Source organism: Thamnophis elegans, chromosome 5 (assembly GCF_009769535.1).
Source record: "Thamnophis elegans isolate rThaEle1 chromosome 5, rThaEle1.pri, whole genome shotgun sequence".
NCBI classification, from domain to species: domain Eukaryota; kingdom Metazoa; phylum Chordata; class Lepidosauria; order Squamata; family Colubridae; genus Thamnophis; species Thamnophis elegans.
This window is the reverse complement of record NC_045545.1, coordinates 16364986-16391746: the sequence shown is the minus strand read 5'-3', so window position 1 is coordinate 16391746 and position 26761 is coordinate 16364986. Positions and strand designations below refer to the sequence as shown.

At 37.3% G+C, this 26761-nt stretch overlaps 1 protein-coding gene across 5 annotated transcripts; it reads right to left on the bottom strand.

The window, feature by feature from the left end:
- Positions 1-125: 125 nt before the first annotated feature.
- Positions 126-26461, bottom strand: SSX2IP (SSX family member 2 interacting protein). Of its 5 annotated transcripts, none has more exons than XM_032218885.1 (14): positions 26352-26461; positions 22436-22563; positions 20787-20953; positions 20448-20648; positions 15850-15960; positions 14798-14933; positions 14096-14171; positions 13843-14020; positions 10498-10648; positions 8565-8701; positions 7634-7807; positions 5920-6031; positions 2073-2193; positions 126-1380 (listed from the first exon to the last, which is right to left on the bottom strand). In XM_032218885.1, the coding sequence occupies exons 2-14, from the start codon at positions 22476-22478 to the stop codon at positions 1209-1211; spliced, it is 1779 nt and encodes a 592-aa protein (XP_032074776.1). In that variant the 5' UTR covers positions 22479-22563; positions 26352-26461; the 3' UTR covers positions 126-1208. The 5 variants fall into 5 exon arrangements, with proteins under 5 accessions (XP_032074776.1, XP_032074777.1, XP_032074775.1 ...); XM_032218886.1 differs by lacking the exon at positions 26352-26461 and adding an exon at positions 26219-26345; XM_032218884.1 differs by lacking the exon at positions 26352-26461 and adding an exon at positions 26247-26345.
- Positions 26462-26761: the final 300 nt, after the last annotated feature.

The following is a 26761-nucleotide window of genomic DNA, read 5'->3' as shown; positions in this document are numbered from 1 at the left end:
ACTTTTCCCCAACTCATAAGCACTGTAAAAACTGCGGTCAACTTTTTACTCTGAACTTCTAAATGGGTACGGGATCTGCTCCTATCTGTGAATTGGAAAAAAACAGACTATAAAATATTGAAATGCACATTGCAACATTTATTTCCTTTTAAAAACTGAGATATTTTCAGAGGGGTTCAAGTCTGCTGATTTGCTTACTTGAAGCATGCATCATCTACATTCAGACTGTGCTGTGGAAAAATATTGCAATCATCTTCTGAATTATCTGGCGTATCTCCACTCTAGTAAATATAGATTGGCTCCTGAAGCGTAGATACACCAACAATTCTTGCATCAGGAACATGACATATTGTCTGTTTGTTGAATTCCAAAGGCCAGTTAGAACACTTTGACAAAGTAGAGACATAATGCTTATCTCTGATTTACTGTACAGTATCCACAACATATGAACTCCTAAAAAAGCACCCCATCTCCATGTACATTTGTCCATATTTTGTAGTTCTTCATTTTTAAGTTTTGTTTTCCTGAAATGTTTTTTTTAAAAACCCTAATTCATAAACATGTTTTTTTAATTAAAAAAAAACATTTGGCATGTAAAATACTATGGTTTGGGGAATGTAGGGCTTCATACATTTTATGGCATTATCACATAATGCTTTATATCTTATCTGTTTGAAAGCTAAGGCCCTGCTTTTAGTTTAAAATATATGAAAAGAGGTAATCCAAAATTATACAATAAATATAGAACCTGTCACGTTACTCTATAATATACTATACATTCAAGTTAAGAGAAAAAAGTTTCAATGTCAGTTACACTTGAAATATACAAGTGACCAGTTCATCATGACTGCTAAAAGTGCTATTTTTGCTTGCAAGGAAACATACAAATGCTGAAGCACTTCATCTTTTGCTTCAAAAAAAAAAATCACACATTCCTTCAATTAAAGAGCCATATCATCTGTAATAAGAATATACATAAATCTGAATAAAGTTTTACTATTTATATTGAGTGAAGGGCAGAGACTCTCTTTCTAAACGGGACATATAGGAAAAGTTTTTTGGGGGAGGCAGAGAAGGGTGGTTAAAAAGCCACACATACAGCATAACAGCTATCACCATCAATTCGACTCATGAATTGTCTGTTTTGTGAAACTCAAAAAATTTATGGGTGAAACAACTTAAGAAAAAGAGCAAGAATGTTCAAAAAGCTAAGATGAATTAATGATGTGGTCTGTGCATAAGTCTGATAGTGGCACATGAATGTTGTTCCCACTGTCTTCTGCCACAGGGCTAGTTTCCTTAATCTGCAGCATTAATGGCTCCCTTTTCATCTGGTTGGTCTTTTGGTCTTCAGGTATTTTATCCAGAAAAGTACTCAAACTGGGAGAAAACAAAAATAAGAAAATTAATGCACTATTCTTAACATAAGCATTTGCAGAAAAAGAATGATAAAATATAGGATCATAACATCATGAAAATGCCTTATCTACTTTTCTCAGATGTCAGGACCCAAGTAATAAGGGCATCATTTTGGCATCAGGATTTGCTGCAACTGCTACTGGTTTTAAATATGGTTTGTACACAAATACAATGATGAATAAAAGTTGGCTCCCTTTATGAAAATATCCATCCATCCCAAACCAAATAGTTTGGCAACATTATACGACAACATATTATAGTTCCAATTCTTCTATATCTTCATTGCTACAAAAATAAAAAGCTCTTTGTGCAAGACATCCACAGTTGATGATCTACACTTGTCCTAACATATTATAAGTTGGACATATGCCAGAGAATTCCAAAACCAGCCTCAAAAACAATAATTTTATTGAAGTCCCAAGAAGAAATGGTTACGCGCATTTGCTTTCAATCTGCAGACACTACTGTGAGTTGAATAGCCTAGCATTTGCCTTCTTAAAACCAAATATTCCAATACATCATATTGAAAAAGAACTATTTTGCCATCTTTTGGAACTGCTAACTGTAATTTCTCCCAATTCAAAACACTTTGATTTTAGCTGTTTAATGTCTTCTGTTGTTGGAAAAGAAAGAAAAAAAGAAAAAAAACATACCTGTTCTCAATAATATGTTGAGTTGATTGATAAACATCTGAAAATTTGGGTACATTGGACATGTGATTTAATTTCTTTTGGTGCGACCTGACATTGGTTAATGTGTTATCTGATTCAGAACCTGAAAGACAAACACAGTTTCTCAGAAAAGGCTCAAGCCTTCCCTAGAGAGGCTGGCAACTATGATTTTTTTTCAGTATCAAGGGAAAAATCTGTATTTTATTTAATTCTGTGATATTTTAAGTATTTTTACAATTATTAATTCTTCTGTGAGTTGCTACTAGCTTTACTATAAGGTTTGTGCCCTATTTGTCATGATTAGCATTATTGCTGATGTTATAAACATTATTTCCCTTTGTTGTTTTCTATATCACTTGATTGTATAGAAAGTGTTTTTAATGCATTTGTATAGTCTCCACAGAATTGTGATTGTTGGAAGTTTACAACAGAAATCAATAAATCATAGCTAAGTCTACTCCTTTTTCTTCAATCTGATTTTAGAGACAGCTTTCCAAGCTGACAAATGTTCTGTTGTTTCTAATTATTTGTTTTAATTACAAGTCTTTGAAATTTCATTGGGTCAGAGTCAGACGGAGAAAATAATGGGGGTTGCATTTACCTCATGCTTTAAACAGTGTCAAGAGCTCCCTTTATAACCAAAGAAAGAGGCTCCCCCTCTTTATTTGCGTATAAAGCTAAAGCTTGGGGTATAGTGATATGGCCATTCCAGGAATTACAGGGAAAGCAGCTGTTCCTTCTCAAAGAGCCTATTACCACTCTAAATAGGCCAACTTTCTTTTGTTTTCTTAATAGCAAAATATCCTCATCTTATAAAACTTACAAAATAAATCCACCTTGACCATTGATTTTCCCGTACAGTACCACCAGCCACCCTGGAAAGGGGAGAACTTACATAGATATGTGTCCTGGCTGGTATCCAGCAAACATGGAATACTCTGGAATCAAAATACCCATTACCCAATCTACCAGAATGCGAGATAGAATTCATTTAAGTACATACTTTAGAAGTACAATAGGGGAAAATGATAAGTAAAATAAACAAAAGAACAAAATACATGTATTGAAAAAGTAAAGAAGAATTAGGAAAGGCATTGCCATTAGCACTATCTATTCACAATGCTGGAAAAGTACAATGGAAGAGAAGAAGCTGTAGCTCAGAATTGCAGATAGCAGCTGTAGCTGTAAGTAATAAATCCCACAGCCATTCAGCTGGGAACAGAAGGGACACCGAATTCATCAAGGATGAGTAACATATTTTTATCTAATACAATACAATACAATATAATACAACACAACAGCACAGTTGGAAGGGACCTTGGAGGTCTTCTATTCCAACCCCCTGCCTAGGCAGGAAACCTTACACCATTTCAGACAAATCACTATCCAACATCTTCTTAAAGGCTTCCAGTGTTGGGGCATTCACAACTTCTGGAGGCAAGCTGTTCCACTGATTAATTGTTCTAACTGTCAGGAAATTTCTCCTTGGTTCTAAGTTGCTTCTCTCCTTGATTAGTTTCCACCCATTGCTTCTTGTTCTGCCCTCAGGTGCTTTGGAGAATAGTTTGAGTCCCTCTTCTTTGTGGCAACCCCTGAGATATCAGATCACTTAATCTTAACTTTCTGGATGGGAATCACAGGTAAAAAAAAACAAACCCAAATCTGAGGACATAATCTTTATTTCTCATAACTGAACTTTGCAGAAAGTTCCCAGAAATGTTGGGAAATGAAGATAATATAATAACATAAACTTGGTATATGTTATGCATATTAACAAAAATACATACAGCAAGCCAAGTTTGAAAACTGGTGATTTTACTAAAACACAAATTTCAAAAACAAATCTTCCTAATTTCCTCATGTTGTCACCATACCATGAGCTCTTATTTTTTTATAGTTAAAATGGTCAGCAATATACATGTCAGCAACCAGACCTTTCAAACCTCATCCATTAGCAACTTTTAGCAAAAGCCTTCAAACACTGGAGGCCACTGCTATTGCTAATTAATTTCATTAATCCTAAATTAGCCAACCGTAAACCTTGTTACATTCTGGGTACTTAGCCAGAAATAGTACACATCCTCTAATTCAGCAGTTCTCTAACCAGGACCATATGGTGTCCCTAGAATATTTCAGCTGAAAAATATGAAACAGGGGACCACGGCATCTGCAAAAGGACTACAGACAAGCCAAGTGATTATACTGCAAATACTGACTTTATTATAACTAAAAACATGTTTTAGTTACCAGCCAAGTGGCAATCTCTAGACAAGATGGGTGGCACACAAATCTAATAAATACATTTTATTTACCAGTAGCAAGACCTGGTTCAGGAAGCCACAAATGAAAAACAAACTTGGAAGGATGCCATGAGCAAAAAGAAAAAGTTGCAAAACATTGCTCTAGTTAACAATCTCTCTATTAGCCAACAATATCTAGATTTGGATTTCTTGGAAGTTATGAGAGCCAATGCAACTACATAAGACACTACTATAATACATTCACTACCTTTTTCTGATTGAACTTAGGTGTGCAATCATAGTCTTTAAAACTGCTGTAGTTATTAGACAGCAACTGAATGTATGTACAAAACTTCTGAAATTTTGGAGGTGGGTTGTGTACTTAAAGAGATACCTGAAAGTCCAGGCAGGGATGTCTTTGGGGATATAGCAGGAATTTGCTCTATAAACATAAAAATTTAGACTAGTGATATATATCTAAGGGCAATACTCTATTTATAAGTGGCCTCTACCAGGATGTGGCCTGTTTGCAACTAGGCTGCACAAGTAGCATGTGCAGCTCAACCCCATTCATGTGGATGCATGCCAGCCCATCATTCATGGAAGTCAAGATGCACGTGCGCATGTGCAATGCCCCAGGTGCACAGCCCAGTTTCCTTCTCCACCCCCCCCCCCACTCCCCTGTACTGGGCCACCAAGCCGAAAAGGTTGGGGGACACTGCTGTGGACTAGATGAGCAGCATGTAAATCTAATGAATAATAAAAAATAATTATAGAGATGTGCCAAATTTGTGGCAAGATGGATTTCTGCCCGGAAACACTGTATCTGAAATATCTGAGATCACTTCTTGCCTGAAGACTTATTTTCAGAAATCCCTTTAACTTCTCTTAGAAATCACATATAGTTATCTGGAACATTAAATTCCAATTTTAGAAAAGTTTGGTCTTAAGCAGAAAAAAAAATCCATCTACCACAATTATTTGGCTTCAACTGTAGACCTACAGAATGAAAGAATTATCACTTGTACAGGACCAAAACTAAACAAACTGTAAAGCTCAGAGGAGGGACAGGGAGAGGTAGAGGGGGAGGGAGGGAGGGAGGGAGGGAGGGAGGGGGAGGGAGGGGGAGAGAGAGGGGGGGTCAGCATGATCCACTAAATCATATGAAATAGATAGGTTTCTGCTGTTAACTAGAAGCAATCTGGTTCCCACTAGCTATTAATCACCAAATTATGATCACTCACTGAGAGCAGAATGTCTGTTTTTCAGAATAGTTGGCATAGCGTTTGTTTAGATTAATACTAGAGGAAGGAAAAGGTTTCTTCCCCCATGATGTTCATCCTATTGAATATCAGAATAACACAGTTGGAAGGGATCTTGAAGGTCTTCTAGTCCAACTCCCTGCTTGAGGCAGGAGACCCTATACCATTCTGGGCAAATTTGGCCACAAGAGAAAGATACGCTTGTATGCATCTATGTGTGGCTTCAACCTTCTATTCGGGTATGACCAGTGATTTATACCAACAAACAAATATTTGAGACATCAAGGAGAAACCAAACTTGATAAAACATATATATAAAAATCTTACTTCCCAGGAAAGCATTCTGCGCTTTCATCCGATCAGCCTTATTTTGATCAGCAGTCATATTTAAGAACTGTTGCTTCAGCCAAACTCCACGGTCTTCCTCAAATGCCTTTCTCTGCATCAAGAGAAAATATAAAATTACAAAAAAAATCAATGTATTTAATGTTTTGTCAACTTCAAAAATAATGCAGAAATTACTTTTGCAATTTGGGGGGGGTATTTATAATGTATCATTTATTTTATTTATACTGTGCTTCATTTTCTACTCTGGTGAGCATTCAAAGTAGCTAATAAAACATATAGTCCTCACTTAATGAGCACTTGCTTAACAATTGAAACTACAAAACCTCAAAAAGGGCATTTTACAGCCTATAAATTATTTCTGACTATTGCAAAATGTTGCAGCCACCAGGACCACCCCAGTATTCACATGATCATGATCTGGGTGCTTAGCAACCTCTTTACACTTATGAGTTGATTGCCATTTGCAATCTTCTCTTCCCAGAAAGTCAATGGGGAAGCTGGTAAGGAAAATTGCAAACTACAACTCTTGACTTGGGGAACAGGATAAAAGAGGTCCCTGCCATTTCCTGTATGCTTGGATCTCAGCAAATGCAGAGCCCGAAATCCTCTCTACGCTTCTGTGGAGAGCTCCACAAAGGACCCCCAGTTCCATGCCATGGCTCCTGCCCTCTGAAACTTCGTGCCCTTCAAGGTGAGTTCCACCCTCTTGGCCTTCCAAAAGAGCCTAAACCTTGGCCAACTGGCTTGGGGCTGTGTTGGGGGCTCTCCCATTTTGGAAGTGGCTAGTAGATTAGGGGAAGATTCCCACCTCCACCCCAGTTATGCACTGGCTCTTTTGTATTAATTGTAATGTTTTTTCAATACTGAATGTTTTAATATTTTTAACATCCTAATTGTTTTATACTGTAATTTATGGCATCGTAAACTGCTCAGAGCCACTTGATGGGTTACATATGAATTTAATAAATAGAAATAAATAAACAACTGTATAAGGGTCTTTCCTTAACAATTAAACCAATTTGTAATGAGAGAAGTAATCACTTAGGCATGAAACTAGTTAGGGCTTTGAAGGGCCACATCAATACTGCAAATTTTGCTTGGTAAATACCTGGTAACCAGGAAAGATCTTTTTGTAGATACTATGTGGTTGCTATACCTTCTATTAATTTGCAATTTACTTGCTTAATTTTCATCAACTGAAACCTTTGGGCCACTTTCAAGGAATAGCCCCCATATAAAGAACATGCAGTAGTCAAGAAGGTTTTACCATTCAACAGATAACTATTGTTAAATCTAACCAACTCTAGAGCAGTTCTCCATCACAGTTGCTATGTGTGAATCCAGTGGCAGCTATAGATCAGGAACCTGCTCCTTCAAGGGTGTATAATGGCATGCAACTAGTTAAGAATATGAGAAAGTACAGAGAATTCTGATGATGTTGGCACTTGAGTTATATGGCTGAAAATGAAAGTCTCAGACTTTTCAAAACAACATTGTATGCAGCGATAGCGGGACAATCTATCTTTTAAGTAAAAAAAAAAGTGGACATGCTATTATAAATATTCCTCCTTTTGAACTATTCAACGATCCCCGCATGAAACATGGATAAGGTAAAAAGAAAGCCTACTGCATTTATGGATATAATTCTTGGTCATTTGGTTGCCTAAGAAATTATTAATCTCCAGTTTTATACCTCCAGTCCTAATCGAATAGCTGCGTCAGTAAAACTTTTGCGCTCTTTTTCAAAGTTCTTCTTTTGTTCTTTGAACAACTTCCATTCTTCTTTGAGTCTTTCTTTTTCTTCCAGCAAGTAACAATCCTGTAGCAACATATTGGTATCATCATCACAGGGAGCAGTTAGCTGCTGCTGCAGATAGAATGTGAGGTACGGAGAAATCAAATGAAGTTATTTGAAAGCTACCTTCCTGGCCACAATCACGTTCTCGTTAGTTGCTAGAAAAAGTTAATCAAATAACATTAAAAACCTAACTGGAACAAAACAAATGGTATCGCATTAAATCAGAAGTCAGAAGAATGTAAAGGATGGAGAGGGGAATCCAAAAACTAAATTACTAAATAAGCAAAACCAAACCAAACCCAAACTCTACATGAACACTGTTCTCTTTACAGCTTCCTTTTTAATTCGGGTTAGAGTCAGGGCGACTGGATGGAGTTGAGCGTTTACTAGTTGGATGACCTTCCTGATGCCACAGAGAGTTCACATCAGATTTTTTTTTCTTTGCATCCTAGAAGAGAGAAACATCTTTCGCTATCTAGGATTGAACTCTCAACCTTCTGAGTGGGTGGTGAGCGTCTTCACCACTAGGCCACCATGCCACTCAATGTTCTCCTTACAGCGAATATGAGAAAATGCCTAGTTCCAAACAATGCAAAGAAGGCAGAGTGGATGATTCATGCAATGTTCCTCTCTTCATCTATATAGCAAAACCAGTGAAATATTTAGAATGTTAAATTCTGAAGATCACTGCTATGCCAGTTCTTAATATATGGTTTTCTTTTATTTGTACAACTGCCAACAAACAGGATTATAGTCTGATGCACTTTTTATTCTTCTTGTAAATTTCATCTCTTTTTTTGAAACTGGTACATATCTCAATGCTTACCTGTAAAAGCTGCTGTTGAGTTTTTATCATCTCTTTGCACTGCTGAATTTCCAGCTGCAGTCCTTCGATTTCCAGTTCATGCTCATGTCGTGAGACTGTATCTTTGTCACTCAACGAGCCAGAATATACATGCGATACTACACGTTTGAAAAAGTGCTTGATTATTTTTGGTATACACTGCATTGTATGTATTCAATTAATCAGTAATTTACAAAATATACCAGTTCTGACATATCCCTTCTTTGATATGTAGCATAGATAGTCCTGGATTTACAATCATTAATTAGTAACTGAAGTTGCAATGGTACTGAAAAAAGTGACTTATGACCAGTTTCAACAATTACAATCCTCATGGTCGCATAGTAAAAATTCAGACGCTTGGCAACTGGCTTGTATTTATGACAGCTGTGGTGTCCTAGGATCACATGATCATCTTTTGCAAAGTCAACGGGGAAGCCACTCACTTAACAACCATATTACTAACTTAACATCTGCAGTGATTCAACTGTGGCAAGATTGATCGAAAAATGAGGCAAAAGTCAAGTTAAAGTCTTGCTTAGCAATGAAAATTTTGGGCTCAATTTTGATTGCAAGTTGAGGGCTACCCACAAGTTCTTGCTTGCATGCAAATGGTAACACTTGCAGATCTTACAGTGCACCATTATTGCTACTTTGTCATGCCATTGTTTGCAGTCAGTTACAGATAGAGGTAGAGATAGAAGTACAGGCAGTCCTTGGGTTATGAAAGCAATTGGAATTGCCATTGGTAAGAAATATGGTTGTACAGTACAATGTCACATGACTGAACTGATTAGTGATGGCATTTCTGGGAGTCCCAGTTGTCATTAAGTGAGGACCTCATGGGTTGTTAAACAAGGACCTCAAGTGACCACAACTTCCAACTTCTTGCCAGCTTTGCCATGACTTTACTTGTAGGAAGCTGGCAAGATATACTGGAAATTGCAATCACATGACCACAGCTTGTTGAGACATCATAATGGTGAGCTGGGCACTGAGTACCCAGATTGTGATCATGTGAGCAAGTGAATGTTGTGAAAGTTGGAATTCCAAGGACCAGTTGTAACAACCACTTGTTCAGAGCTGTCATAGGTTTGTAGGGTACTGAACAAACGGTTGTAACCTGAGGACCACCTGTATGTAACCTGAGGACCACCTTCATAGACAACTGATTGCATTAATTTGTATTTCTTACTGAATTTGGTTTTAGAATGCACTATATAGAAGAATTCTACATAAAACATATTTTCTTCAAATCTATTTAATCCTCTGATAGGACATTAAATTGCTTTTTAATTGTTTATAATTTCATGACTTTTATTTAGATCCTTTAAATTAACAGGGCTGTTTGAAAATAATTATATAAAAATCCAAAAAAATAATTGGTAAGGCTTTGCCTTAAATGAGGAGAATCAGACATGATTGCCTAGAGAACAAAGGAATAAAAGGAAATATATGCACTAATATCAATGGGTTCATTAAGGACTTCCAGCTATAAAAAGTGTAATTTCTTTGAAAAGTTAAGCTAAACCAAACCATAAGCATTCATGGAGATCAAATCATGTAGAAAAAAAAACGCTTTACTTATGTTTAATACTCCAAATCAAAATTAAACTAATCTTATCATTTCTCTGCCTTTGTTCCTAATTCATGGATGTCACAACATTTGGTTTAACTGACATAAATTCTTTGGAAAGAAGATAATGGGAAGATTATTGTCAAAATGATAAGTATAAAAGGAAGCAATTTCTCAAAAAATAAAACTGTTCAAAACAGAAAAGTCACTATATGCTTAAGAATACAGGAAATACATATTGTGTTTCATGATTTTTCTATTTTAATAATGTTTTATAACTATATTAGCCTTCTTTCTAATCAGAAATCAAATAAATGTTGTAGGGAAAATAGACATCACCTTGGTTATCCAGATTTTCAACATGATTTTTCAGCATTCTCCACTGTTTTCGAATGCTATTAGCAAGTTGTTCACGCACTGTTTCACAAGAAAGTTCCCACATGTCTTCTTTATTTGCTTCTCCAGAGTCTTCCTCCAAGTCTGAGAGAATCTGAAAAAACATATATAAATATGCATTTTAAAAATGGACTTTAAAAGCAAGATGATCCAAAACTTTTCATTCTAATAGTTTTATAGTGTATATTATTATGGCAAGATAATTCTACTGGTTTCATATGTATTTTGTTATGGGTATTTATTGTGAGCGTATTTATTTACAATACTATTATTAACTTCAAAAAATTATAATTATATATTTATTAAATATTAATATATCTAATTTATGTAATATATTAAATCAACTACAATCTTGGGAAATCTCTTTTGTGGTTATGTGTCAGTATTCCTCATGAAGCACAAATAATCACTTAGCGTTTGATTCCTCTAGAGTCGTGATGGCGAACCTTTGACACACGTGCCACAGGTGGCACATAGAGGCCTCTCTGCCGGCACGCTAGCCATCGCCACAGCTGAGCTCCACCACGCATATGCACAGGCCTCCCACCAGCCAGCTGGTTTTTGGGTCTCTGCAGCACATGTTGTTTAATCAAAATGCAGTTAAAACACTATACAAATTATGGAGAATATAACTATATATATCCAATAGGAACAGGAAGTGCCTCACAGGAGCAGATAGAGGTAAATCCTACCGAGGCAGGAAATGTATCACTGAACAATGGAGATGAATGCTAGAGAGGAATAAAGCTGCATACAAGGCAGACATAATACCTGTAACAGCGTAGGCATGCAAGGGGATGGGGGGCAGTGCGCCCCCCTTTTCCCCTGCGCCCCTTTTTTGGTCCCAGGTGGCTTCAGGGAGGCCTGATAGGCCCAAAACAGGATGTGGGGGGGGGTCGTGTGCTCATGTGGGGAGGTGCAGGGGGAGTGCATAGTCACAGGGGCAGAGGTCACGGGGGGGTCATGCGCATATTGTATTATGGGTTTGGGCACGCATACACACACTATCATAAGCTTGCGTGTGCTTTTGGAACGCAAGGACAAAAAGGTTAGCCATCACTGCTCTAGAGTCTAGACAATGTACTAGAATCAATATTTCCTAAAAAAATCTTCTCATGTCCTAGTCCTGTGATTGTGAACCTATGGTACGTGTGTTGGAAGTGGCACGCAGAGCCATCTTTCCGGGCCAGCAGCTGTTGCCCATTGCTCTTCCGGGTTCCGGTGCACCAGCCAGCTGGTCTTCAAGCACGTGGGAACAACGGAAACTGGAGGAACAACTGCCTGGTGCACATGCATGTGCTGGGAAGATCAGTGCGCATGTGTGCCAGAAATTGGAAGGCTAGGTGGCCAGTGTGCATGCGCACATCCAAAACTGGAAGATCATGTTTGCAATGCATGCATGCGCACGCACACGGCTGCTCTTCTGGTTTTCAATATACACGTGTGCACTTATGCACCAGTACTGAATGAACAGTGTTCACCAACACTGTCCTAGTCTGTCACCTTATTCTTGCAAATTAAGGAGCAGAAGAATTGATTTGTAACCTTTGTTCTCTAACCATATGTTCATACATTATTTATATAATGGGTTTTTTTGTTGATTGAGATCAATCATATTGGGCAGCTTAAGTGTAAAAGGTATGTCTCTTTTTAAAAATCTGCCAGTAAAGTATTAACTACAGAACATACATGAATTCACTAGCTATAGTTCATTGTCCAACTTGCATCCTTTCTATGATGTTGTTCTTTAGGTCAAAGAAAAGTACTAGCTCCACCTACTGAGTAAAGAGGGTAAAAACACTTAATTCCTATCCTGCATAGTATATTGAAAGAGATTAAAAATTAAGGGATGTATTAATATAATGGTGGAGGGGACTGACGGGGAGAACAACAGAACAGCTTTGAAACAAGAACCAAGTGCCCCTGATTAGAATAATTTGTCCACCGAGAGCAAGTTATTTGTGAACAACAATTATTACGAGTTCAGCATCTCCAACGCAAGCCTATCCTTACATTTATGTAATGGAATATAAAAGTGAAAATGTTACAAAATAATTTACAGTTTGAAAATTTTTTATGAACCTGCACAGAATTCTAAAAGTGTAACTGGTTTATATACTTTCTTCTTAAAAGGCTAATGGTCTCCTAAATGGAAACTATATAAAAACTTTTCTATTCCTCTCTTATGTTTGCATAGGAGAAAAAAATCCATATATTTACTAAATAATTTTTATGATTGTCTAACTCAAAAGAGAACTACTATGGGTAGCCTGCAAGGGGGGAAAACAGTCCAAAATAGAAACAACAATCAATAATAATCAATCATAGATGCTGTGACTCACATTTACATCCTCTGTCAGAGCATTGGATACAGAAAACATTTTATGAACCTTATAACATATGGGGACTTGAACTTCTCAATTGTGGAACTTAAAATCACATGATGTTGGGTGTTTTATTACTGTTAAATGAAAAAATTATGCAATTTAAAGAACATTTACCATTTTTATCTTTTTATGTAATTTTATTTCTGTATTTTTAATGCCTTTAAATTCCTTGTAGCCCACCCTCTTATGCTGGTCTTTGACCATAATGGAGATTTATTTGATTTGATGATTCGTAGGGTATTTCTTTACATTTTAATTATTAATTATATTTAAATATTATATATTAAATATTTTATTTTTATTCTTAGTTTTATCTTCAATAGTTTGTTCCAAAAAAAGTGGCACATAAAATCCCAAAAAGGTTCAGATGTTCTTTAGGTCAAAGAAAAGTACTAGCTCAGATGTGCCCAATATATAACCAGTGAATTCAATTCCATCCCTTTAAAATGACGCATGACCACAACTTGCGACCACAATTGAGCCCAAAATTTATGTTGCTAAGTGAGATATTTTTAAGTGAATTTTGCTCCATTTACAATCTTTCTTGACACAGTTGTTAAGCTAATCACTGCAGTGGTTAAGTTAGTAACCCAATTGCTAAATGAATCTGGCTTCCACATTGACTATGCTTGTCAGAAGGTCCCAAAAGGTGATCACACATGAGCCTGGGGTGTAGGAACTGCCACAAACATGAACCAATTACCTAGCATCCAAATTTTGATTACATGACCATGGGGATGCTGCAAGGGTTGTGTGAAAAACGGTTGTAAGTCACTTTTTCCAGTGACATTGTAACTTCGAACAGTCACTAAATGAACTAAGTCAAGGAATACCTGTAAGAGTTTCACAAAATTTAGCAACGCATCATTTTGTTTTAATCATGTGCTACATACACACTTACAGGCCCAGTGTTATCTTCAATCTTCTCTTTAGGCATCTGCTTCTGTGATGGAAGCAAAGAAATTATCTCCTTCTTCATTTGTTGAAGTAATTTTTTTAGTTCAGCATTTTCAACTAGGAGCTGTTTCTGCCGCTGTTCATACTCATTTAAGAGAGTTTTGAACATTTCTTCTTCATTTCTGAAAAAAACAACCTCTTAATTTAATATGAAATACAGTAGCAAGCAAAAAAGAAAATTTTACTGGCCAACTCACTTAGCTTCAGTTTTCCCAGTTCTCCAGGCACCTCTTTTGCCATCAATTCTTCCAACATAATTTAAAATATCAATAGCTATAAAAAGGAAAAGAATTTTTAAAAGCAATGTCTTAAAGATCTTTAATAAAAATTGACTTGGCACTTGTCATCTGAGCTGATTGACTTGTCACCTGAGCTGATTGACTACTATATTTCAAAATTTGTAACCCAAAATTAAACCAAAATCACATCTCCTCTATATATACTTTCATTTCTTGTCTTCTCAGAACCTTTCTAGTTCATAGATGATTTTTTTTTTACTTTAAACTAAACCAATGTATTTTCATTTAGAAAAATACTTCTACACACAGTGATATTATGTGTAATAGATGGCCAAATAAGTAAATGTAAAAAGCCAGATGTTTCAGATGGATTAGGTTTGGAATCAAGCTAACGCACAGCATCTAAGATGAACAACACTATAGGATCTATTCTAGTTTGGAATTTATCATACATTTTGTTCTGGATATGTATTTGTTCTTAATAAGTAACTTCCTTGGTATACATTCCCGAAAGAAGTTTCCCAACTTTTATTGGGAATTTACCTACTCTGTATATTTACCTACTCTTTCCATGCTTTTAACAGATCACTCAATGTTGCATTAAAATATGAAGCAGAAGCAAACTGCTGTATCACCATTTTTACCATTATAAAGTTATACCTATTTTTTTATCCTTTTTACTCATCAGAAGTTGATGAAGCCGCTCTTTTAGTTTGTTATATTCTCGTTCTTTCCTCTTCATATCATGATTATACTGGGATGCTCGACTTGCCACAATATTCTGTAGCTTCTGAATCTAAAATGCATACATTTAAAGAAATGTGCATGTTTTAGAAATCCCAGGCTATTCACATTTATATCAGAGGTCTAGCCATAAATGAATATCCACTAAGAGATAGTAATAATTCTTTAAAAGTGTCATCAAGACAGGATTGGTTCAGTAATTTCTTCAGGTCAGGAAGTCATTTGTAATTATCTGGAATGCCTTCATTCTCATACTTACAAGGCTAAGTAAAGGATTTTTCTGTTCTTGATTCTCTGATCTGTTGGTCCTGCTCTTTCCCCCAAAATTTGTCACATTTTCTCTTGTTAATTAAGCTCCTAAAGAACAGCTATATAAAATTAAACAGGTACAGATTTTGCTAAAGGAAGTCGAGCTAGGTAAGTCTGAGGACCATACAAACCACACTTGAATTCTTTTTACCTATATGTTTGGTGTTGTCTTCCTGAACTTTCAAATAGATATCAGACACATTATTTCACATAATTCATTAGAGGCTAAATGTCATGGTTTTTTTTTTCTTATCTTTTTGGCCAAATTGAAATGACAGTTTCTTATGGTGTAAAATCCCCCCAAAAGATGCTTTGCAAAACTCTGTGAAGGGAACAAAGCATTTCACTTCAATTGTTGGAATTGCCTTGCTTTCTAAAATCAGAGTGTTTCTGAAACATCTTTGAGTTGCAGAAGACATTGCTGCTTCTCCATTTAAAAGAATAGCTTTTCATTTATATGGTCTGAGTATCAAAGAATACAGAGAATATGAAACTGCAGGACAAAATAATGTAATGTAAAAATGTAATCACAACTGAACTGCAATAATCCCATGAGATTGACATAGTTCTAAAACGAATAACTAGGAATGTTTACAAAACCCACCCAAGTCCATCAACAAGTTCAGTGATTTTGCCACAGGCATACAAGGTTAACTAACCTCATCTTTTTCATTCTTCAGTAACTGGTGAAGATTCCTGTTCTTACATTGAAGTTGCCTATCCCTTTCCTGAAGTCCAACAATTTCTCTTCTAGAGGATTCCAGCTGCTCCTAGTAAAAAGCAAAACAATTTAAATGTTTAAAATTTACTAGAGTTACATGAGAAATATCTTTAAGATTTTAAACCAACAGGAAACAAAGGACTTTCTATTTTTTTTTAAAGATATTTGAGGAAAATTGAAATATAATGTGTACTACATATAGTGTCAATGTATTACTTTATAAAATGCCTTATGCATAGAGGTAGTCCTCTACTTATGACTGGTCGCTTTCACAGTTATGATAGACCCATCCAAAAGGCACCCAACTTCCAAGTAGAATTACAAGTTGCTCATATTTTCTCTTTTGAAAAAACAAGGAGCAAGCAAAAACACAATACTAATCAACAGTGTGTTCAAAGAAAGAAAATCAAATAATCTGGCATTTGTTTTCAACTCCTAAGGTGAAAGAAAAGCAATGCACATTCTGCCTCATGAAACTTTCCTCCTGTTTCTAGATCTGTGTTGCTATCACAACTAGCAATGTCTACTACCTCTAATCTTTTTTTAACAAATCATTCCATGGAATTTTGAAAATTAAGGGTTTGACAATAATGAGAGAAACATCTTGACCCTTTCACCTGTTCACAATTTCTCTGCCTCCAATTAACCTTAGGGATGCATTTCTAATTGGCTGAAATTAAGTTGCAATTAAGCTACCTCATTTAGAGTCAATCTTTGGCAATTAATAAATCAAATACTGGCTATTATATATTCAATATTATCATAATAACATATGTTAGTATTGAATATTAAGTTCAATATTCTTACATTATATTACTATGAACATATATATTAATTCAATATTATATATTCAATGGAGTGAAGTGGATCATGTGATTAGGATGCTGGGTTGGAAGTTAGCAAGCCCGCATTCAACACCAGACTACTGCTGCTGCGTGGTGGGATGAGCTCTCATCAATTGCTCCAGCAACATGATGGGCACATGATAGGAGTTCCCATAAGCATCCCATGGGCAACAGTGATGCCACTGGCTAATCCCTTCAACCCAGAAGTGTCTTAAATGGTGTTTCCAATACAAAGGGATGGGATATATTCAAGGTAATTATTCATCCATAAAAAGAAATCACAAAACGTACACAAATGCAAACTCCAGCATTAAGTAGTAGTTTTGGAAGCACTATAACTAGAGTAATTTATGTGATCGCCAGGAGTAAAACATGACTTGATGGCCCATAATCAATCAATATAATCACCACACTGGTTATATTTTTTTCTACGTGTATCTAAGCAACTGTTTATCAGTCTAGATGAGGTACACACTATTTATACTTAAGTTTCTGCATTTATTAACCATTTTATAAATCCTAATAAAATCATATCTCCCCTGCAAAATATTAGAATAATAATTCTATTATTTTTTATTATTTTATTTTTTCCTTCTACACCACCTTACAGTCATTATATCAACATTATTATGTCATCATAGCTGTATATGTAAATATTATTTCACTTCTATGTTTATAAACCTTTATACACAGTTCTCTCTCTCTCTCTCTCTCTCATTTTTGAGACATTTTATTAAGACTTATAGGCCGCCCTTCTCCCTGAGGGGACTCAGGGCGGCTTACAATCACAAAGGGAAGGGTGTGCAGTGACAAGAGACAAACAATAAGTAACCAAAAAATAAAATGGTAAACCACAACATGCATTCAACAATCAACACTCGGGCGGGTAAATTGGAAACCTATCCCCAGGCCTGCTGGGAGAGCCAGGTCTTGAGGGCTGTGCGGAAGGTCTGGATGGTGGTGAGGGTACGAATCTCAACGGGGAGATCGTTCCACAGGGTCGGAGCTGCAACAGAAAAGGCTCTCCTCCGTGTAGTCGCCAGTCGACATTGACTGGCGGATGGAATCCGGAGGAGGCCCAGCCTGTGCGATCTAATGGGTCGGAGGGAGGTAATCGGCAGAAGGCGGTCTCTCAAGTATCCAGATCCACTACCATGGAGTGCTTTAAAGGTGGTCATCAGTACCCTGAAGCGCACCCGGAGACCGACAGGTAGCCAGTGCAGCTCGCGGAGGATGGGTGTAATGTGGGCAAACCGCGGTGCGCCCACTATCACTCGCGCGGCCGCATTCTGGACTAACTGCAGCCGCCGGATGCTCTATCTATCTATCTATCTATCTATCTATCTATCTATCTATCTATCTATCTATCTATCTATCTATCTATCTACATATATTGTTTTTTGGCTTAATTAATTTTATTCTTGTTTTGCAGCCATTTGTACCAATTGTTCCAAATTTCATAATATTCCAACTTTTTTGTCTTTTAGTGTTAATTTGTCCATCTCTGCACAATCCAAAAAATTTTGTAGCATTAATTCGTCTGAGGGGATATTATTTTGTTTTTAGCATTGAGCAAACAATATTCTAGCTGTGGTCAGCAGATGTGTTAATATGTACTTAATTTTCTTTGTATATTTCCCTTTGATTATTCCCAGCAGAAAGAGTTCTGGTTTGTATTTTATTTGTTCTCCTGTAATTTCTTGCACCCATTTCCAAATTTTTGTCCAATATTTTTGAGTTTCCGGGCAGGTCCACTATATGTGATAGAAAGTCCCTTGTAAAGGCTTGAATTTTATAATCCTCTCTTTTAATTTTAGTTCCTCTTATCTCCAAATTTTGTCTAATTCTTATTAGCAGACTTTCAAGCATCAGCATAAAGAGCAGAGGTAATAGTGGGCAACCCTCCTTTCATTATTTTAAAGGTCTCTGTACTTTCCGCATTTAATAATATATTTGCCCTTTGGGTAGAGTATATCATTTCTATTAATATTTCAAATTGGTCCCCTAATTTCATATTCTTAATTTGTTGCATCATGAATTCCCAATTTAAATTGTCAAATGCCTTCTGTGCATCCAGAAAAACAAGTGCCATTTGTTTCTCTGGATGCGTCTCATAGTACTCTAAGATATTTGCTACTATTCTGGTATTATTTCTAATTTGTCTTGTTGGGAGAAATCCATTTTGGTCTGGATGTATATAGTCTTTTAATAGTTTTTTTCCAATCTCTCTGCTATTATTGTTGTGAATATTTTATAGTCGGCATTTAACAATGAGATTGGCCTATAGTTTTGAATCTGATTTTTATCGTACCTTCTTTAAATATTAATGTAATATGTGCTTCCCTCCATGAATCCGGTATTTTTGCTTTCATTAGTGCCTCATTATACATCTCCAATATCAAGGGTTCTATCAATTCGTTCAATTCATCTATTATTTTATATCATTCTGCTGGAAATCCATCTGGGCCTAGCGTTTTATTATTTTTCTGTTTTTGGATCACCGGTTTCAATTCCAGTTTCATTATTTATTTATTTTTTGACATTTTTTTCATGTCTTCTGTTATTGACCGTGATTCTTCTCTGTTCAGATATTCTTTTATTTGTTTTTCATCTACTTGTTCCCCTTTATACAGATTCTCAAAGTACTTGTATGCAATCTTTTTCTTCCCTTTCACTGTATGTTGTAATTCACCAGTTTCCTCTTAAAGTTGATATATTAATCTTTTTTGTCTCTCTTTTCTCTATCTCTATGACAACCACCACCCCGGTTTATTTGCTTGCTCAAAGAAGTTTTGTTTTGTTAGTTTTAGGCCCTTTACCATTTCTTCCTGGTCTGATATATTTATGTCCAATCCTTTCTAATTTTGTCATTCTGTGGCTTATTTTGTAATTCTATTTCTAAATTTTTAATTTCCTCCTCTAATATCTTCCGTTGTGCCCATTTCTTTTTTTCTTTTTGCTGAATACACTATAATAATTCTGCGGGAATAAGCTTTCATGGTGTCCCATAGATTTTGTATAGATGTCTGTTCTTTTGTGTTTTCCTTAAGGAATAACTCCAATTCGTACATTTTTAAATATTTTTTTTAAATATTTGCAAATTTAACATCCATCTTCGTCTAGTTTTTTTTCCTTCCCAAATTATTTTAATGGGGTTGTGATCCGCCCACGTATTTGGTAATATTTCAATTATGTTAATGACAATCACATGGCCCTAGGATGCGGCAACCATTATAAATACTTGCTGGTTGCTAAGCACCCACATTCTGATCATGGGACTATAGGGAAAACATGACAGTCTGAAGTGTGAGGATTGGTCACACATCCCTTTTTTCAGTGCCATGGCAATGCAAATAAATGGCTGTAAGTTGAGGACTACCTTTAATAACATTTCTCCGACACTGCAAAAAGTTCACAGGCAAGTATTTTTCTAGAATCTTTCTAGAAATCTAATTTAAAACATTCAGCTGAGCTCCAGTTTTTAACTGTTGAACATTTTCAGGGACAACTAAATACCCTGGTCTAATTTCTATGTGAAAAAGTTTGAATTGCACATATTAAAAAAAAAGATCAAAGATGACATAGCACTTATGTTCGAATATTTCTTCACAAATTTGATGTGTTAATACCTTTAGCAAATAAGAGCATCTTCACCTATTAAAAAAAAGGGTATCACAACATAGAATGTTACCTTTAATTTAATGTAGCAGTTTTGCAGATGGTCCATATCGCTGCCCATTTTCAAATGTTGGGTTTCTGTTTCTTCCTGAGCACGTAGAGTCTTGCGCTGCATCAGCAGTAGCTCATTCATACAGTTTAATACAGAAACTATGCTTACTTCTTTGCCTCTGGAATCAGCATAAAGTGATGGGAAGCCAAGCGTGGTCAGTTCCTATCACAACAGATAAGAGTATTTTTTAATCAATCTTGGACAGTGGTGAAATCTGAACCATATTACCAATTTCTAGGACTGAGGCTGAAAGGGTGGGTATTCTTCAGGAGAGCCTCTGGGTAATAAAATATGTTTTACCTTGTTAAGATAGGAGAGGCTCTGTTCAATATTCTCTTCTGTGCAGAGGACGCTGAAAAAGCTGTGCATGCTTTTAGACGGAGGCAGTGCTGAGTTTTGCACCTGAGGCACACTTAAGCTTGAGGGAGACATATTTCTGGATGAGGTATACCAAGTAATATTATTATCTGGGAAAGGGAAAAGTTCAAGCAGTCATACACTTAAAGAATAATCACGACTTAAGAAAGCAACAGTTTGAGAGCTAGACTTGGCTTTCAAACTTGGCTTAAAAGTATTTTTAATATCCTTTAAGGCAGTGGTTCCCAAACTTGGCAACTTTAAGACTTGTGGACTTCAACTCCCAGAATTCTCCAGCCAGCTCTGCTGAATTCTGGGAGTTGAAGCCCACAAGTCTTAAAGTTGCCAAGTTTGGGAACCACTGCTTTAAGGTAAAAAAAGGGTTATTCAAAATACCTTCAAGCCAAGTTTGAGAGCCATGATTGTTCAAATTACAGAAAGATGAGGGAAGGGCTATATAATTAGCATACCAATCTTTATTAAGAAAGCTTTATTGAAACCATTCTACATCATCTGTGGCAATACCACTTCAATAGTAAAATCTGCATCTGATTAAATAATTACGCTACCATTCCAATTCATATGTCAATGTGCTGCTTCTTCCAGTTATGTGCTTTTCCATACTGTAATTCTTTAGCATGATACATGGAAAATATTAAATTTACTACTGGTTATTAAATGAAAATATATGAAAATTTGTAACGGGTCTGCCAAGTCTGGATTTACAGCAGTGAATTATAAGCCACTATATCATTCTGCATTCACATTTGAAATGTTACATATTTTATGCACAGATGTCCAGAGCTTACGAATGGATAAAATATGTGAATGCTATTAAGTCTCTTGCATTAAACCCAGGACCTATATGGTGCTTTGGATTCAATTCCAAAAGGGTATTTTGGAGTTTAAGATTTAAAATCTTCCCCTGTCCAGTTCTGACTGACTCAAGGGGACAGTGCTTATCTCTGATTTTCAGCCGAGGGAACCTGCATTGATGAAAGATGTTTCCATCATCATGCAGCCAACATAAAAATATGGAATGTGGTAACCTACCCACTGAAGCGTAGCTATTTATTATTTGGATTCACATGCTTTCAAACATGTTGGCAGGAGCTGGGGTGAGTATCGAGAGCTCACATTTTTGTGAAGCACTTGGGTCTCAAACCCGTGCTGTGGTCTTTCCAGCTGACAAGCTCAGCATCATAACCACTGAGCCATTGCGCCCCCTCATTTTGGAATACACGTTGGCATTAACATAAATCAGTCAGCAATTTCAAGTAGCTCATGGTTTCTCCCAGGATTATTTGTTTGATCCCCACATTTTCTTCAGCAACTGAATACACAATACTGCCTACCCCAGTCCTATTCTTTATTTCACCCCATCTGATTCAGATGTCCTGAGAGAATCTGCTTGTGACCTTTTCTGAGATGAGGAGAGGGATCGAGGCTCATACGTAGTAGTGGTGCTTCTGTTTTTGTAGTCTTTTGCTATGGGTATTTTACTGCATCACTATTCAATTCACTATATGTGAATTGCTAAGAGTACAAATCAAATAAAATATTCTGAAATTTCCACTTATCACTTGGTTTACCTGAAGACAGCTCTGGCACTGTTACACTGGTCCAATCTCCCATAGCAACTAACACATCTAGGAAGCCTCATTAATTAGCAGAGGATCATTATGATCACTGTGGGTTATGCCTCCTAGGTCAGCATTGCCTAAAACAGCAAAAAACAAATTTAAATTAATGAAACTATTTAAACCAAACCTGAGCATAAGCAGACCTAGAAGACATCCTGCTTGGTTAAAGCACACTTTCCATTTTCAGATTTGATATTTATATGGTTACCCATCTGACAAAGAATTTGGATTCATACTCCCCAATGCTTACAAATACATCAATAGGATATTTTGCTCGGACATGATAAGGCAAATAATGAACTTATCATCAATGTGAATTTTAAAAATTATAACAGGGTTGAATTAAATGTATAACATTTTTGCTGGGCTGCCAGGGAACTTTTTTATCTTTTATCTGTGGGCGCAAGATTATGGAGGCTGATGTAACAATGTACCAATGTTCCCTGATCTGGGGAAGAAAAATTCAGAGGCCTCCACCAGAGCATGAGCCTATTGCTCACAGGCTACCGAGCCTTGAATTGGATACATTACCTTTACAAGACAGCTTTTCTAATATAAGACCTTTTAAAGTTGAAAGTACAACAGTAACTTCATTTTGTTCAACTATTGCAGTACACTGCACATAACAAACATGTAAACGTAAATATATGAAATGTCATAAAAAAAATAATCTTGGAAGTGCTATCTGATTCGTCGATATTTTACCTCCCTTTTTATGCTCATTACACATTACAAGACAGTTTGGAAATATGCACGGAGAAAAGAAATACTGCTTCTAACAAATTCACAATGTTCTTTTTAAAACCCTTCATTTTCAAAGCAGAAAAGAAAAACATAACCACCAAGTCAAAATCAGATTAAATAATGTTATCACATAATCATTTCTGGTGCCTTGATTCATTCTGCTGCTGCCAAGACAATTTCACATGGTTTATAATTCAATGCAGCAACTATTACATGTGGCAAGAACATCAAGCACAAACTTCAGAACTCACTTCTTCATCTAGTTAAATATTCATCAAGATCAGGTTCAAAAGAACTAATATCATTAACTATAGCATAGCGTTTTAATTCTTACATGCCAAGATTTGTTTATCTCATTCCTAATATTCTTAATATGATTAATTTGTCATAATATTCTTAATATGATAAATGTAAGAGGCACTGCTTGGTGCAGCTATATTAAATCAGTTCTCCGTTCCTTGTCAGTAGAGCTTGAACAGAAATATATATTTTAGATAATGCAAAATTAATTCTAAGTTAGAAAACACCCACTTCTCTACAATTGTTTAGTGGTGTTCAGCATAACTGTTTCGTATCTCTTATCAATATTTATACAGATTATAATTTAAGAAAAGTTCTGTAATCTGAAAGGTTGGTTTAATCAATCTGATTACTATATATACTGAAAGTGTTGCATCTTGAGATTTAATATACATATATATATAAGGCGCACATTAAACAGCACATTCAAATTACACCATATGGCTGCATCACCAGCCAAAAAGAGAGATGCTTGTCCAAGAGTTATACATACTCTGTTGTCTTTTTGAAATAGTGTCATACTGCTCTCCAAAAGACAGCAAAGTATTTTACTAAGGATGAAACAATGGATTTAAATTAAAATAGAATATTGATACTGAATTCTTTTGTAGTCACGTCTAATCTTCATTTCTGACTTTAGTGTAAGAATTTGTATTTTACTAGTCCCTCAAAAGGTGCTGGATAACAAGAAACATCAACTGTTGCAAGAAAAATTCTTGTAGCATGAATTTATGAAAATGTAAATCCTTTGGTAAGCAAGCAATTTATTATACAGAATGTTCTAAAGCAGGTGAAATAAAATCAATTTTATGAATGGGAATTTAAGAGACCCCAGAAGCCATTCATGTGTATATAACTTTACATCTAATATTTAAGAATTCTAATATTTTACATTTGCTTTCTTTATAGGATATTTTTCATGCATGCTTATGTATAAATTAAGCACAATGAAGGATGATGAAGACCTGCAAAACTCATGTTTTCCCAACTTGGAGGAAATTAACTTTTCCCAACTTGTGTACTCTGAAATGAATTAGCATGAAGCATCCTCAAAGGGCTCAAAGATTGTTTTTTAAAAAAACTTAAAATTCAAAATATTCTAAAAAACCTGTAGAATCATTTTCATTTATTTTTCAAATTCTTGAAATAATTTCTCCCACCTAGTTAAAAAGAATAGGTTCCCTCCATTAAGATGCAACATTGTGCAAGAAAAGCAACAACAGCTGGTTTTAAGAATTTTGCCACTGTTGTAGCAGGTTATTTTCAAAGCGATGCAGATAACTTTGTAATAGACATTATGTTGGGATGGAACAGCCAAAAATTATAGAGGTCTGATGCCATTCCTTTTTGTAAAGATTACAAAGAACCTACCTGAACAGTACGCTTTGGGGAGGAAAAAAAACCTATACTCCCTAACAAATGCAATACACACCTGAAAACAGCAAGTGTAACTTCACTGAATGTCCTCATTAATCATGAAAAACAGTTTATTCAACCTTCACAAATCTCAGCCTTCAGGCAAATTAAACTGATCTCAACCAGGCATATCCAGGAGGCGCGGGATTGGGGAAAGCTGATATAATGTAAAGGAATACAATATTTTTAAATTTTTGAATGGGGCAAATACCAAACTGTCTGTTCTCTGAAGTGACATGATAGCAATATTCCAGTATTTGAGGAGCTGCTACAAAAAAGAAGGGGGTCAAATTATTCTCCATAGCACAGGAGAGCAGGACAAGGAGCAATGGTTGGAAACTAATCAAAGAGAGAAGGAAGGTAGAATTAAGGAGAAACTTCCTAACAATGAGGACAATGAACCAGTGGAACAGCTTGCCTACAGAAACCATGGATGCTCCATCACTGGGGGGGTTTAAGAAGAGACTGGACAGTCACTTGTCTGAAATGGTATAGGGTCTCCTGCTTGAGCAGGGGGGGGGGGGCTGGATTAGAAGACCTCCAAGGTCCCTTCCTCCAGCTCATTCGTTCTACTCTATGTCTCAAAACAGAGAGAATCGATCCGGAGAGGGGGGGAACCATTTGGAGACCGGGCAAACTGGAACAACCAGATCTAAAAAAAATTTATGCGACGTCGGTCAACGTCCCAGGCAACTTCAAGCGATTAAGGTTTATCACCCACAGAACACGCATCACCAGGAGGGCAGTTTCGGACGCCGCGGTTTATCAAAATCTCCCCCCCCCCCCGCCTCCTCCTCCTCCCCGGACCGGCAAGTTCGCAAGGCAGAATGCGCGCGCACGCTCCCACCTTGGGGAGGGGGGGATTCTCCACCGCCTACCTCCAAATGTCCCCCCCCGCCCGACGCGCGCACCCCTTGCCGGTTTTTTTTTTGCGTCCGGAAGTAAACGGGGGTGGGGGGAAGCTGCTTTAAACGGAGAGGATATAACAGCCCCGCAGGGTTTATTAACAACTTATTCAGACGCGGGAAGCAGGCTGCGGTCCGCACGTGGGTTTCCTCCCCCTCTCCCCCCTCCCCATTTTTCTACACTCCAAGGCGAATCCCCCCCCCTCTCTCTCTCTCTGCAATACGACTACCCGTTTTCCCAGCCTGCACCAACCCACCAGTCATGCTTTCTCCTCGGCATGCAACGGCAGCCGGCGCGCGCCGCCTCCGCCCCCCCCCCGCTCCGCTCTCCTGACGCAAGCGCGTCCCCGGTTCTTCCCACCACTACCGCGGTGTGCGGTGCTCCAAGCCCAGACCTGCTCCAGGAGAACCGGGAGGGTGGGACATTCCACCGCCGCCTCTCTCGGGGTTGGGCGGCAGCTGCCCGTCCTTTACTGGACATGCCTCTCGGCACTTCCCACCTGCTGCACAGAAGGGGCGGGGCGACGGGGCTGCCTCCGGACAACCCAGCCGAGCTTCGGGTTCCCAACGGCAGCTGCTCGCTCCGCTTCCGCCGCTGCTGCTCCCACACCCCCCCCACCCCACTCCTCGACTCCGCCAACCGACCTGGCCCCTCCCGCTCGCACGGCTCGCGGCGTTGGCCGCAAACCCCGCCTTCTCTTTCCCCACGCGGCACCCCAATTGGCCCAGCGGTTGCTATGAGACCTTTCAACAAGGGGCCTGGGAGACGCAGCAGCTGCTATACCACCACCACCTCCCAAGCCAGAAGCGCTCTGTCTCCTCACCTGTTGTGGCCTCCGCCTCCGGTTTAACTTGCTGGAGATACACCGAAGTCAGACCGCGGTATCTCGACGGACCGTGGCTTGTTATC